General features: G+C 44.2%; 1 protein-coding gene across 2 annotated transcripts; it reads left to right on the forward strand.

Moving 5' to 3' along the window:
• The first annotated feature begins 590 nt into the window (after positions 1 to 590).
• On the forward strand, positions 591 to 11454 carry SFXN4 (sideroflexin 4). 2 transcript variants are annotated; one of them, XM_063405214.1, is made up of 14 exons: positions 652 to 832; positions 919 to 984; positions 2175 to 2249; positions 2585 to 2611; positions 2702 to 2756; positions 3531 to 3556; positions 4953 to 5003; positions 5089 to 5154; positions 5268 to 5336; positions 6575 to 6665; positions 7884 to 7999; positions 8705 to 8790; positions 9827 to 9941; positions 11082 to 11454. In XM_063405214.1, the coding sequence occupies exons 1-14, from the start codon at positions 794 to 796 to the stop codon at positions 11157 to 11159; spliced, it is 960 nt and encodes a 319-aa protein (XP_063261284.1). In that variant the 5' UTR covers positions 652 to 793; the 3' UTR covers positions 11160 to 11454. The 2 variants fall into 2 exon arrangements, with proteins under 2 accessions (XP_063261285.1, XP_063261284.1); XM_063405215.1 differs by lacking the exon at positions 2175 to 2249 and having other exon boundaries at positions 591 to 832.
• Positions 11455 to 15337: the final 3883 nt, after the last annotated feature.

Here is a 15337-nt window from a genome sequence, read left to right on the forward strand (position 1 = left end):
GTGGCCTAGCAGCAGGTGTGGTGCTTTGCTCTTCCTTCCCTTTCCCCTCAGCCCTGTTTCTGTGTTTTGAAGGAATTTGATGTGTTCACTGCCTCCGGAGCTCTGTCCTGCCCCGCTGTGCACAGCAGTTCACAGCTGCGGGGGAGAGTCCTGGGGGGCTGCAGATCAATACAACACTCGGTAGGTTTGTGTTTTTTATCTTCTGTCCAAAGAAGGTGGCTGAGTCCTAAGTTAGCTTTCAAATGGGGATCAACGCTCCACTGTAAAAAGGGATTAAAAAAAGACTAAAGTGGTGCCGTGCGTGCTGATGCTCCAAGTTCCATTACTTGCAAATGTTTTCAAGCCCGGTGTTTGGTGACATGTAAGGCTGGAATTGTTCCCGATAAACCTGGTATTTAACCGTGGAATTGTTCACAATAAACCTGGAATTTACCCGTGGAACTGTTCCCGATAAACCTGGAATTTACGCGTGGAATTGTCCCCAATAACCCCGAGCGGCCGGGTTGTGCCTGCGGCGTCCCGACCTTCACCTGGCCTGGCCTTTCCGTTCCGCCGTCCCGCGGAGGGCGCGGGGGTTTCTCCGCAGCCCGGCTCCTCGGCTCTGCCTTCCCGGGGGGAGCCGCTGGAAAGGTAAAAGGCCAAAGGGCCTTGCTTTCCCGGGGAAAGCCGCTGGAAAGGGAAAAAGCCGCGCAGCCTCTCCCCGCGGCGCTGCCGGCAGCGGGCCCCGGCGCGGCGGCCCCGCGCCCGCCCGGAGCGTGCAGCAGCGCACCGCGCCCGCCGCGCTTCCGGCGCCATGGACGCCAACCTGCGCTTGTGGAGGGCCGAGGGGCAGGTGCGGAGTGCAGGGCTGCGGGCGCGGGGCGGGCTCGGGGAAGGGCCGAAATAACGCCTCGTCTCTCTCAAACGTGTCTCCCGCAGTCTTTCCTCCAGAGGTTTCTCCTCTGGGCCGATGCCTTGGATCCGCTGCTGCTGCTCACGTCCTCCGTGAGTACCGCGGGGAGGGGGGAGATGAGCGAGCGACCTCAGGGCTGTGGCTTGGGCGGGCTGAGAAACGGGGTCACTGCTGGGGAGAGGGAAACAGGAGGAATGTAGAGGTGGATGTCATGTTCCGATGCCTAAAGAGGCTGCAAGGGAGCCGGGGAGCTGCTTTGGACAAGGGCACGGAGTGACAGGACAAGGGGAAATGGCTTTAAACTGACAGGGAGAAGGTTTAGATGGTACAGCGGAAAGAAATCCTTCCCTGTGCGGGTGGGCAGGCCCTGGCACAGGGTGCTCGGAGAAGCTGTGGCTGCCCCTGGATCCCTGGAAGTGCCCAAGGCCAGGATCTGGAAATGCCCAGGGCCAGGGATCTGGAAATGCCCAAGGCCGGGGATCTGGAAATGCTCAAGGCCAGGGATCTGGAAATGCTCAAGGCCAGGGGTGTGGAAATGTCCAAGGCCAGGGATCTGGAAGTGCTCAAGGCCAGGGATCTGGAAATGCCCAAGGCCAGGGATCTGGAAATGCCCAAGGCCGGGGATCTGGAAATGCCCAAGGCCAGGGATCTGGAAATGCCCAAGGCCAGGGATCTGGAAATGTCCAAGGCTAGGGGTGTGGAAATGCCCAAGGCCGGGGATCTGGAAATGCCCAAGGCCAGGGATCTGGAAATGTCCAAGGCCAGGGATCTGGAAATGTCCAAGGCCAGGGGTGTGGAAATGTCCAAGGCCAGGGATCTGGAAGTGCTCAAGGCCAGGATCTGGAAATGCCCAAGGCCAGGGATCTTGGCCGGGGCTGGAGCAGCCTGGGACAGTGGGAGGTGGCCCTGCCATGGAAGGGGGTGGCACTGCGTGGGCTTTAAGGTCCCTTCCAACCCAAAGCGTTCTGCAATTCTGCAGAAATACACGTGTGTGCACTTCTATTTCTGATTACATAAACCGAGGGGCATTTCTGGGCACAGCCAACTCAGCAGCCTTGCTCAGACTGTGCCAGCAGGTGAATTATCCCAATAGTTTAAAAGTTTCTACAATTGTGAATTCCTTGTGTCTAGCTGTGTTCTTGCTTTCAGTGCTCAGCTGAGAAACAGGTTCATCATCAGCTTCTAGGTTTGCATTTGCAGTGTTTTATAGCTGGTGTATTGCACTCAAATATTGAAATCTGAGGGTTTTTTGGTCTTTTTGTTTGTTTTTTCTCAAATACAGAATGAAATAAAAAGAACCAGGTTATTAATAGAAACCAATGAGAAGACCCTAAGTGAGCCCAAACAGAATAATCAGGTATTTTGGACTGCAGTTAAAGTCTTAACATAAGTGTTTAGCTGTATTTAATTGTTGTTTTATGTTTTAAAATACCTATTAGTTTTAACTTTTGAAAATTAACCTTCTGTTCTGCCCTAGTGTGTGCTCAGCCCATGGGATGTGAGTGCTTTTTATTCAACAGGAAGCATTCGGAGAGAAATTTCTGGGGAAAATATAACTAAAAGGATATATAAATGTATACTCTTTGTGTAAAATAAAGTGATTAGAAAAAAACATAGAATAAATTTAGAAAGGAGATTTTACCTCACCTCTTCTGAAATTGAATTACTAACCTAATTTTCCAACTGTTGTAGACCAGACAAGCCTTCTTGCTAAGCCTGGTAAGTTTACAAAATATTTAGGTGATTTCTTTTTTCCTTATTCAAGTATGGCAAAGATGTTCTAATTTGCTTTCTTTTTTTCTTTTTAAGTCCAGTGTACATCCTGATACAGAAAAGATAATTCCTGTTATGTTTAGACCTCCAGGTAGGTTCCTTTAAGTGAAATTTTCTGTGTGTGACTGAGGCATCAAGGAGGAATAGCTCATGGTAAATAGCTGCTGTGATACCACAGTGACACTCTTCTCCATATGGAAAAGCAAGCAGACTCTCTGTTAGTTGGACTGATATATGTGTTGAAAATTTATTTATTTATTCCTATGGTCCTGTTGAGGAATTTCTCCCTGGGATAATCTGCTCCTCTAGATGGAAACACTCTGATTAGTCTCTGCTGCTTCTTGCTGCAGAATGAGTTTCCAAACCCCTCCCTGTTTAACTGTCTGCTATAATTTAAGTTCTTCCCTTGATGGCTGTGGCTGCTGGATTTACTTTCTGCTGGCCTCAGGTGTGCTTGGGGTGTTGTTTAGGCAGCAAAGGTTGTTAATCAGATATAACCATACTGAGTCCATTTACTCATTATCTCCTGTGGCCACTCACAACTGTGGCAGCTTTTGTTATACCTCTCTTTTTGAACAGAGAGCTGAACTTGTGTCCAGTTATTTGGCTTCCAAGCAGCCCTGGGGAGTGGAGTTCATGAGGGCTCCATTTGGCTGTGAAATATGAACAGGGACTGTGGCTTCTTGAATGAGGAGTGAGAGATAAAGCTTGGGGTTGAAGTTAATGGTGATGCTGGGGTTTGTGGGCAGTGTTTTACTTAGAGATGGAAATAGATGGGTGAAGTTAGTGCAATTTTCTGCTCAAGCCCATCCACCTGCACTCACAGCTGTTATTTTTACTGAAATAAAGTTTTCTTTCTTTTTAGCTTTCCTGCCCATAACTCTTCCCTTGGTGAGTAATCATGACAGATCCAGCAAGGCTTCCATTTGCCATAGCCTTGGGGTTGGAGGGAGGGAATAGGTTTGGGCTGATTGTAGCTTCATCACAAGCTGTTTGAAAGACATCTGTTTGATGGAAGTGCTGAGTAACCTGGAATAGAGCCCTTAAACAATCTCCCTGGAAGTCCAAAGCTGTTAGCTACCCTTCTCCAGCAGCATTCCAAGAGATTGTTCATGTGTGAAGGACAGCTTTCTGATGCAAGGGGAGATCACTCAGCAATGAGAGCAAGTCCTGGGTTTGGGCTGTTCAGCCTCAAAAATCTGGAACTGCAGTGGGAAGGAGTTGGAGCCTTTGTTCTGTGTCTCAGACCCAGAATATGATTTATTTCTTATGTGGATGGTGCATTTGCAAGTAGGAAATGGTATCAATAAATTACCAGAGATGTAAAAATAAACTCATTACTGTGCTCAAAAATGGCACCATTTTTCATATAATTTGTAGCTGTAATAATTTTCATATTTATTCCTTTAGATTCTTTGGGTTTGGGCTTGGCCTGTGAGTGTCCATCCTGAGAAATGTCATTCCATACAGACATAACAGCATAACATGGCACTGCTAGAAAGAACAATGAAAGTCTTGATGGCTGTTAAATTCATTAATAACAGTAATAAAATTAGTAGAAATACGTCTTTTTGATAATTACATCTTAATGTGCTCTCACAGATGTAGTTACAGTCAGTGCTGGCATTAATAGTAAAGATGGTTGATCCACTAATCATAAATTAATTACTGATCCTTCTCTGAGGCTTTGGAGATTCTCAGCCTTTCTCTTATTCAATATTTTATATTCTTATCCTGATTGACTCTGGTTTTTTGAAAGTGCTCCACACCTTGAGCTTGAAATCTCAAGAAAGGTTGTGGTTGTTCAAGCTGAACTTCTTATTCACTGTCTGAATTTACAAATAAACTGGAAATTAACTTCTAAAATCTTTGATCTTAGATCAGTTACATCTAAGTTAGTATTCATATCCCCAGCAAAACCAATCTGACCCTTTCTCATTAATTTCTTTAATTAGACTTTTGTTACCTTAGTTATTTTATTTGCATCTATTTAAGCTTCACAGGCAGAAATGCATTTTTCTTTTGGGTAAGAAAGTATCTTGCTGCAATGTTCTTGCACATAATGTTTTACCACTGTGTGTCTGTGTTTTATACATGTGTGTGTAACAGAAAAATGAGCATGTCACCTCTGTAACAAGAGAATGTGATAGTCTGGAACCAAGGCTGATGGCTTTGGGCACTGGCTGGAGCCTTTGGCACTGCTGCCAGTGGTACCTCAGCAGTTCTTCCTGCACCAAAAACCTCTACACTCTCCAAACCTCATTTTCTTGTGCCTTTTTCCTCTTAGGTCATCGTTTCATCTGCTCAGCACCGGGCAAAACATTCTTTTTTTTCCCAGGTAATTGCCTCTTTCTTTCTACTTTTACAGGCCTTCCAGTCTCAATCCTGAATTCAATTTTTCTTATTCTCTCTTGTTTCTGCAGTTTGTGTTTCACACATACACCACAGCATTCACTCTGGTAAATGGAAATGGCACCCCAAAGGCTCAAGTGAGTGTTGATTTTTATTTTTGTAATCATCTTAATTGTGCAAATGACATTGTGAAATTGATTTGCAATTGTTTTACAATGTGCTTATGCAGTGTGGTTTTTTCTGTCCTTAGGAATACTCAGTTCATCAAAAGCAGATCTTGCTTGGCTTGGGAGCCATCTCCTACTCAGCCTGTGTTGGTGTAAGTATTTGCTCAATGATTGCTCTCCTGAGAAAGAGTAGGCAAGCACAGTGCCACATATCCTTCAGGACTGTGCTCTGGTGCTCTGCTCTCATGTCTTGCCACAGAACAAGAATAAGAATACTTTCTGATCATCTGTCACCCATTATTTTGCTTGGCTTCCCCTGATGCTTCCTTTTGTGTAATTTTCTTTATTGTTTTGCAAGCTTAGCAAACAGGTGGTGAGAGGAGCTGGCCAGTGTTTACAAACACAGAGTGAGGCACTGGGGTGTTGTAGCTGATTTTTGATGTGGTGTTGTGAAAAGATTTAATGCCAAACAAGTGGTGAGATCTGCAAGCATCAGTACTGGACAGTGTTTGCTCACATCCCAGGAACAGCACAGCCATGAAAATACTGCACTGGATGCAGGGAAATCAGTCTTCCTGAAGGGAGCTGACCCTGTGCTCTCTGCTGGAATAGGATTTTGTGGTTTCTGGAGTTTGCTACATCAGAATTAGCTCAGGTATCATCATGACACTCGTCACAAGTGTAGATGTCTCTGTAAAGCCTCTCCTCACCCCTCACAGGAAGCAGTGATTTTCATAAGCTTCTGGCAGAAAAATGTGATTGTTCTTGCTTCTGTTAGAGGGAGTTTCACCTCTGCCCACTGCAGGGCAAAACAGCTGGCCAGGATTGCTCAGGGCTTACAGAAATCTGGGGAGGCAGCCCTGCCCATGGGTCATCATGGGAGTGCTTCCCTTTGTCCTTCAGGGAAGTCTCTGAGGGCCAGCTGGTGTGCTGGCCATTTATTCCTAAATGAAACTTCCTGCAAGTGTATTATGGGAATATAGAATTGGACTGAAACTGCAGAGGATCAGGAAAAATATAGAAATATTTCCTGTTTGTGGGAGAGAAGAGTGTGTGACAAAATGCACTTGGACAAATGTCCATGGAATATTAGTCAGAGGTAATTTTCTTTTTTCTGTCTTTATATTCACACTGCTGCTGCCCTCTATGTAATAATGTTGAATGCTTCTTTTAATAATAACATTTTCTATTCTTATCCAAAAGAGTAATTAGAAGCACCTTCTTTAACTAGAGAAGTCATATATTTTGTTGGAATGTTAAAGCAAGGCATTTGTTTGTTTTCATTGATAGTAACTATGCACCAAGTCACAGATGTATTTTGCTAACCTGTCCCACTGGGATGCTGCACATTTTTTCAATGGAAGGTGCCTGTGTCCTCTCCATGCCTTAGGCTCTCCCTCTCATGTTCGTGAATCGTTACGCACTGAAGAGCTCATTGATGCAACTTGTGGTCAGAAAACTGCTCCCTGCTCCTCTCTTTGGTGAGTAGAAACAAACTGGGCATTGTGCAGCTGGCCTGAGGGCCATTTGCCTGCCTGACTGGAGAGTTTTCTTGCTTTTGCACTTTTGTTTCTTCAGCTACCTTTGCTGTCCCCCTCCTTTCTGTGGGAGACAACTCCCACTGCGCAGTGTCCCTGAGCTCACTGGATTCCTGCTGGTTTTAGTGTCAGAGCTGCAGAGCACTCTTGTGACCTTTGTACACATACCTGAAAGCAGCAGGACAGATCAGGAGGGCAGCAGCAGTGGCACTGACGTGACCTGGTGTGGCACTGACATGACCTGGTGTGGCACATCTGTGACACCAGAGTGCGACATCGCTCTGGGAGTGCAGAAAGTGAGGCTTGTTCCAGCAGGGAATCTTACAGGGAAAGTGGGACTCAGTTCATTACTGCAACAGCTCTACTGCCATGGTGAAGTTGGACCAGGACAAGTTTGACTATTTAATGTCATTAGTTGTGTTCCTACTGCCATTATAGAAACTTTTTGCCTTTCTTAGGGGAAAAATGATAAAATTAAAATGCATCCTCTCCTCCGTTTCAGGTTATGTGAGATGCCTACTCAGATCTTTCTGAGGTCCTAATTGGAGGTTTCTGATTTGTTTCCTTTGAAGCAGGTGTTAAATGTGCTTCCATTTTCTTAAATGTAGAGAAAAGCCTGAGGGTAATTGATTAATGTTAGTCCAGCATTTGCAAAGTGCCCTGTGGTACACTAATGTCTTTATTGAATAGCCCTACCAAGAACTAATAAAAATAGCAATCTCTTTTTTCAAGCAAGGTCAGTTTGACAGTCTATGCCTTTCCTTTCAATGCAGGATACAGCCTTTTGTGACACCCTCTTCCTGTCAGGATTTTGTCTTCTGCATTGGATTTTATGTTGAGCAGGACAAAACCTAACTACAACAGAAATCCCTCCACTTAAGACAAAGTACTCATGGTTTGAGCTGGATGAAAATGATTTTTAAGCTCTGAATCCATAATGACAAAGCACCTTTTAGGACTGAAGCCTTGCAATCTCTCTCAAACTTCTGAAACAAAGATTCAGATCCTAAGAGATTTGCGTGGGGCAGTGTCTTTGTAAGCTGTCAGGTTATTCAGTTGTGAACTGTTGAACTGGAAATGGAAAATGCACATCATTATGAATGTTCCTATTGAGGCAGTCCTTTTGGATCTGTTAAAGCAAAATCCCCTTTAACCCGGCAGGTGTGACCAGTGCATTCACTGTGGCCATGGTGAGGAGCCCGGAATTTGATAACGGGATAGAAGTGATGGACAGGCATGGCAAGGTTATAGGAGTGTCTAAGAAGGCTGGTGAGAAGGTAGGTGAGGGGTGGAGAACCTTTTTGACTTGCCTTTATTTCCCTGCTAAGAATGCGATGCTGAGAGTAGATGGGGTTGGATATGTTGAATAAGGAATCTCACCTCAGGTGCTGAATCTTTGGGCAGGCCTGGATTAGGTCTCTGGAACCAGGTTCTGTAACTTTTGTGTCATTGAGGGTTGGCTGCCTCCCCAGACTGATAAACTGAGGACCAAAGACAGTGACACAAATATTCCTGTTTTCCCTGGTCACCACCAGAAAGAGATAAGACTTCTGATCTTCTGATGGGACACCTCAGAGAAAAGCCCTGCATTGTGGAAACAACTGCATGAGCATAAGGATTTGGGGAGAGCTGGAGAGAGAACTTCAGATGTAACACAGGCTAGTTAGGATGCCCAGAAGGTATAAACAATTGCATGAAGTTCAGCACAACTTTAAAAAGCAAGTCTTAACAAAATTATTATCATGGCAGGAAAACTCCTCAGTAGTTGCACCTTCCTTTTGAGGAATTTCTCAGTCATGAGCAGAGTACTTGCCTCTTGGTTTCCATTTGAGAAAGGATTCCTCTAATAGGTGTTGTTATCCCTCATTAACCTGTTGCTTTAAACTCCAGAGTGTAAGACAAAAGCACTCAGGGAAGCAGGCAGTGTTTGAAGCTGCCCAGAGCACTCCTCTGACAACCCTTGTTTTGCTCTCTCGCTGAAGGCTGTTATGGAGACGGCGTTGTCCAGAGCAGTCTTGTTTGGGACAACGTTCTTCCTGCCAGAAGTGCTCATGTACTGTGTGCAGAGGTGAGGGGCACTGCAAGGGGCTGGGGGTGCTCACTGCTGCTCTGGTTTTCTGGCTGCCTGCTACCATTTGCCAGGTTTTTCCTGGGCTGTGCAGTACTGCTTGCCTTGCTGGAAGTGATGCTGTGGGAAGTTGCTGCTGATTCTTTGAGATCATTAAGTGAATCCGGTTATGTCTGAACCCGTGCTCTGAGGGTTTGCAGGAATGAGGTTTTCCTCTCTGTTCCCGTGCAGGAAACATGTTTGTGCTCTCCAGCACCTACCTCCATGTCTGTATCAAGGTTGTTCACAGCACTTAGCTTAGATTTATATTTTTGAAGAGGTAATGTGGCACTTGAATTTGCAACTAAAGCTGGATCCCAACTTCCAAATAGTTTTCCACCTATTATAAAACATGTTCTTGCTTTTCAACATTTTAAATCCCTGTATCCTAAGAGGAATACATTGTATGCTGTATGAGAGGATTCTTAGCCTGCCCTGAGCTTTCGGTCATGGTCTTTTGTCATATGAATAGTACAGGTAGGGATCATCTCTGTCAGGTAATTTGGTGTTGCCTAAATTGATTCCCTATCAGCTTAAGGAACTCCTGTTACCAGAAGACAAATGCAGATGTAAAATAAAATTTTAAATATATATGTTAAGTAATAAATTACTGCACAAGGCAAAATAGGGCTGCCCACAGGAACTAAATGTGTAAGGAAAGAGGGTAATGCAAGAAAAATCTTAAGGAAAAGAGACACTTTAAAGCACTAATGTACTTTCTCTCCTTTTGGTACTTTGATCTTGCTGCCTTTTTTCTTAATCTTGACAGTCTGAGCTTGGAAAATGCTGCAGGCAAGCACAAAACAAAGGGAAAGCACAGGAAGTTAAGAGTAAGAACATAGGAAATGAAGTAAGGAAACATCTTTAGGAACCATAAGCCTAGATTATTACTAATTTCAGTGTCATTTCAACCAGTAAAATAGTAGCTAATGCTCTTTGTGTCCCTGCCAGGTTATTTTTCAATATACTGACATACTTTTTTCAATGTCTTGGACAGAGCAAGATTGGTTAAAAATCCTCGTGGTTTGAGTCCAGTGAGGATGTTTGTGATTATGTCAGTGCTAGCAGGGATGCTGCCAGTCTCATTCAGTATGTTCCCGCAGTGTGGGGAGGTAAGTCCTTTCACAGGATTGATTTAAGGTTATTTTGACATTAAATCAGCCTTCCAGAACTATGGCCAGCAGTCTGAAGGCCACATATAAAACATCAACAAGATTATTGTGGTACATCTGAAATGGGGCAGCAGAGAGGCTGCTCATGAAGGGCCATGTACCAGCAGAGGCTCACAGGGCATTTGAGGTCTGAATTGCATTGTGTGGTATTTATATTTACACTTTTCAATGTAGATTTATCAGACTTTCACAACAGTCTGAAGCAAGCAAGGTCAGGAGAAGTATGCTGAAGATTTAAGCCAAGGCTCTTCCAGCACTGCATTCAGTCCTGCAGGAGAAAGGAAAGATGTAGATGAGAATATTTTCTCTCATGCAAAGCCAGCATGAGCTCACTGGAGAGGTAAACCTGTTCACATGTGACATCTCTTCACCCTGCCTTGCTGAACTGGGAAAGAATGGCTTCCTGGCAGGTTTTAAATGGAGGATGTAACTCCTGAACCTTGGCCTTTGGAGAAGGCCAAATGAGAGAGGAGCCTTTCTGCATTTGTTTCCTCTCTGTGAATATTCTTAGCAAATCACAGACTGGGCTCTTGTAATTTTCAGTGGTTTCTTTTATTTGCCTAAACTTTCTGGCATTTTAGCTTTTTGGGGTATTTTTTATATTTCTTAATCTCTTATGACAACGAGGCAAACTGAACATAAATGAGGGGACTTTTGAAGAGTTATGCACTGAGATTAGGGCTGGTTGATGCCCTTTGGGCTTCCCAATGGCTCAGCCCACAGCAGAAGTTCTCCTGTGTGTCACCCAAATACATTTACAGCTGAATTTGGTGATCCTAAAGGTCCTTTCACACGTAAATAATTCTGTGATTCTACAGTGAACAGAGATAATGTCACTATTTTAAAATATTAAGTATTTCTTCCCATATGTGTGCACGTGTAAAAAAATATTGGAAGAGCAAAAAAAAGCCCCAAAACAACAACAGCAAATCCCTCAAATCCCCAAGTAAACAAAGAGCCTCAAGTCCCAAATACTGAATGCAGTACTTTGATTTGTGCAAAGTGCACTGCAGTAACAAGGACTTAACATCCACTTACCAGGCTGTGGTGGTGCTGATTCCCTTTTTTCCTACATTGCAGATAAAGCGAGCAGACCTTGAACCAGAAATTCTGGCATCTACAGAAGAGACAGAGTTCTTCTACAACAGGGGAATTTAGAGCCTGGCTTTTACACATAAATGTGTGCTCTGATCCAAGTGAATTCTGAATGCACCGCTGGCAGTTGTGACTGAATTGTGATTCTGCGGTGGCAAAGGAGCCAGATCTGGTGTGGCCTGTAAAGAGGCAGAACTTGGCAGCGTGGCTTTGCCAGCCCCAGCCTGGAAGGACATAAACACACCTCACCTGATACTGAAAAGGTCTAGAAAAGCACTGTAACACAGCCTTTGTCACCACCTGTGTTCTGTGCTTCCTCAGGTGATTGATTTCTTAATTAAATGACTGTTGAGTACATAAGTTTGTTCTGCTGCTGCAGCTTTGGTGTGCTTCTTTCCAGGAACCCAGCTGGTGAAGGCTTTGACAGCAGTGCTCCTGTGGGTAAAGTCCAGCTGGTTCTTCTCAGAACACTTTGATGTTTTCAGTGATCTAAAAATGCTCATTTTGAGGATGAGACCTGAGGGAGGCAGCCCTTGAAGTGATATTAGAGAAAGCAACCCTGATGGCAATAGAATATTGGTTTAATTTAGTTGTTTAAAAAGTGTTCAGGAAATGGGTGTCAAACTTGACTGCCAGTGTGAGAAAAACAGTGGTTGCCCAATCCAATCCATCCTACAGGAAGAGAGCAGCATAGAGCAAAGTACGGAAAAATAGCAGACTTGGGCTCTTGCTAGAAGAGATTCCTGGTGTGCTTTCGGCACTGAACAAAAGCAGGAAGTTGGGGGTTGAGTTTAATTTCTTGTTTGAGTCCTGCATTTTTTGAGCCTTCCTCTAACAACTTACTGGAGGGGGAGGTCAGACAAGGGAAGGGGAAAGAGGAGCAGCAGCACATTCTAAGGACCTGGAACTCGAGGTGAACATGCTATAAACCTATATAAAGTATAAATGCCATAAATGCTATATAAAGTATCCACATGGTCTTCCTTGTTCCAGGAAGATCATGTGGATACTGTCTGTAACTGGCAAAGTTTGCACTACTCCACTGGAGGAGTGTAGTGAATTTTTAAAGGTAAAGGATTGTTTGCACCTACTGAACTCTGCAGGCTCACTCAGCATCTGTGGGTGTTCTTCAGTACATGGTAAAATCTCATCAGGGTCAAGAAGATAATTGTGTTGTGTCAAACCAAAGGGTCTGCTGAGCCAAATATCATCTGCTCATGGCAGGAGGTTAGAACTAGATGATCTTTAGGGTCACTTCCAACCCAAACCATTCCATCATTCTACCACAGGGTCAGGTGGAACAGGCTTAAGCCTCTTCAGCCCTCTCTGGGTAAAGTGTTTGTCTCCTTCCAAACCTTTAATAGCAGAGGCACAGATAACATCCTGCAGTTGAATTATCTAAACCATGTTTCTCTATTACTATTTCAATCACATACCAAAGGCAAATGCAGAAGGGGTCTGATTGCACTCCCTGTAAACAGTAACAGGCACTACAGTGAAGACCTGCACCTCTCCCCACTCCTTTTTTAAACAATTTAAGAATGGCTAAAGTAAATGCTACTTACATGAACCACAGTGGGAACAAGGAAAATAACCCAAAACCTAAGTGTAGAGCAAAGCAAACAAATAGAATATATTGGTGAGCTTTGGATCGTCATGGTAACTACACAAGCTATAAATTCACTGGCAACACACTTGGATGGTTTAAGCAAATTGATGTCATTACAACTCCATGAGTAAGGCTTCTGGAATAGGTCTGGTAATAGTGTCTGTTGTTACAGCTGCCCCTTCTCAGACTCCACCAGCTCCTTACTGAATTCTTGAGTTGAAATTTGCCATGTTAAACTCAGCTCCCTCAGGATTGTTAAATAGTTTCACCTATTTTCCTAAATGTTTCTACTGCCCCAACCAGAATTTTCCAGAAGAGGAGATCAGGTGCCTGCCATTAAAGTGTCAGCCTGGCTGATTCAGCTGCTTCCCAAATCAGGGCAGGGAAAATACGTTGCTAAAAGGCCCTGGCATCCTCAGCCTTGAACCAATCCCTGAGATGAGAACTGCCAGAAACAGACACCTGGTAGTCCCGAGGTACAAGTCAGGGAACAGGACTGAGACAAGCAGCAAAGCATCATGTTTGAGAGACCTAGGAGGATAAAACCTTACCCTTTGTAATGTGGAATGCTTTAACAACACACCAGCCCAAGGCAGGTCTGTCTCCTGCCTTAGCTGGCCCTTGTGTTAAATGACAGTGCATTAGTGGTGGAACCAGTTTAAGTTGTGGTGAATGACAACAGATGGAAGCTTTCAGCTTCAAGGGAAACAGAAGTCTCAGTACAGCACAAGATGCTGTGCCTCACCCACTCAGCTTGTAATGTAGGAAAATCCAGTGAGGCTTTCAGGCCCCTTTAATGTAGCTTAAAAAAAATCAGCCACTCCCATGTTAAGAAATACTGAGATCAAAGCCTTTCTCAGCTGGAGCTGTGTCCCTGCTTTACCCCCAGGCCTGTAACACAGCCATGCTGCTTTTCTCTTTTCCCCACATGCCCGGGGTGGAGGAAGGAAGGATGAAGGCAGGGAGGGAGTCCTGCACTGCAGCTCCTTCCCTGTCAGGCAGCAAACACCACGTGCTGCAGTGTCCCTCAGGACGGAGCTGCTGCCCAGGCTTTGGAGTCTCCTCCCATCCCACATCACTCAGCAGCTCCAAGGAGTGAGTTCAGCTGACCAGAGATGCTGTGACTCAGGCTGCAGCCAGCCAGCTGCCCAAGGAAGGGTGTAAGGCACTCTGAGGCAGCTGGGAACTCCCTCCACTGAGCTTTATGGCTCCTTTTTTATCTAGAAATGGAGCTGCTTCAACTGATATCCCACACCACACACCCAACCCTCAGTAGCCACTGCAGGAGCAGTCAGAGGCTAAGGCCTGGCAGAAGCAGCCAGGATGTTTGAGATGAATTCTTTCAGATATCCTGTGTCAGGTTTTTCCAGGTTACAAAGCATTACACTGCTCTCCATTGAATATTCCCCCTTTTGCCTGCAGGGGAAACAGGGCAGGGCAGCTCATACACCAGGAACTAAAACCCCAGGGATGAAAGCAGTAAAGCAAGTAACCCCATTTTATTCAGCAAAATCTCAACTGCAGGGACTGAGTGTTTATCCTGGTTCTCTCTGCATGCCTGTTCACTCTTTACCTTTCAATTTCTGCAAATGTAGTGGAGATGCTATGGTAAAAACCATTCACCATTTTGTATTTCTCCAAGAATAGAAATGTAGCAGAAAAAGTATGAATAAAAATTCCATTTTAAACAGCCTTTGCTTCTAGGAGGAAAAAAGGATGTCATCTGACTACAAAAGAGCAATGCACCCACAGTGTGCTTGTGTGCATCCTGGGGAAAGGGAAGTGAGAAGTAGAATTATTTTCCTGTCCTGACCTTGCAAACTTTTCTATTTTATTTTAACCATTTTTTTTTTGAAAGAAACACTGTCAAAAGTCATTAAGAAAATGCAAGAACATTAAGACAATATTTTTAATGCACTGAAGCTGAGGTAAACCAATAAATCTTGTACAGTGGTGATGGAAGTGTTTGACCATTTCCAACCTAAAAACCAAACCATAGCTCAATCCCAGTATTACAAAACTAAGAGCTAACTCCTGTGACTCCATGGTCACAACTATTCAAGAATCAATTTACATAAATTAAAGGATAGACTGGTCAGGAATTTTTTAATAGGCATAAGCATGCTATGAGTCCAGTTCCTTTAAGTGCAAAACTGTATTTCATCTGTGTTGCACAGACGTCAGGAGATCTACTACAACACTAAGATTTTCATCTGAAACATTTCCAGAACAGAAAAAATGAAAACAGGCATTCAAGGTTTAGTTTGCAATTGAGCTCCTCTGCTTTGTGTGGTTGTCTCTAGATATGCCTTAAGGCAGTTTGTTAGTAAGAAACCATGGGAGTTTCTTCTTGGTTACACTGTGGTGTTAAGACAGCCGGCTGAAGCAGATTCAGGTTTTCCTTGGTGAAAGAATTCCATTTCAGTGGACTTTAAAGTAGGTCCTGAATAGAATTTTCAGCACATTTTTGCAGTTCTTCTAATCCAACTGTTTTACAGGTCCCAAAACAGAAGCAGCAATATTAAAGAACCATTAACAAAAACCATTAATGGGCAAATGGGGAAAAAAGCTGTAGAGCACTTATAGGTAAATAAAGGCAGCTGCAATATTTTTCCCAGAAGTTAAAAAAAAA

Source organism: Prinia subflava, chromosome 9 (assembly GCF_021018805.1).
Source record: "Prinia subflava isolate CZ2003 ecotype Zambia chromosome 9, Cam_Psub_1.2, whole genome shotgun sequence".
NCBI classification, from domain to species: Eukaryota; Metazoa; Chordata; class Aves; order Passeriformes; family Cisticolidae; genus Prinia; species Prinia subflava.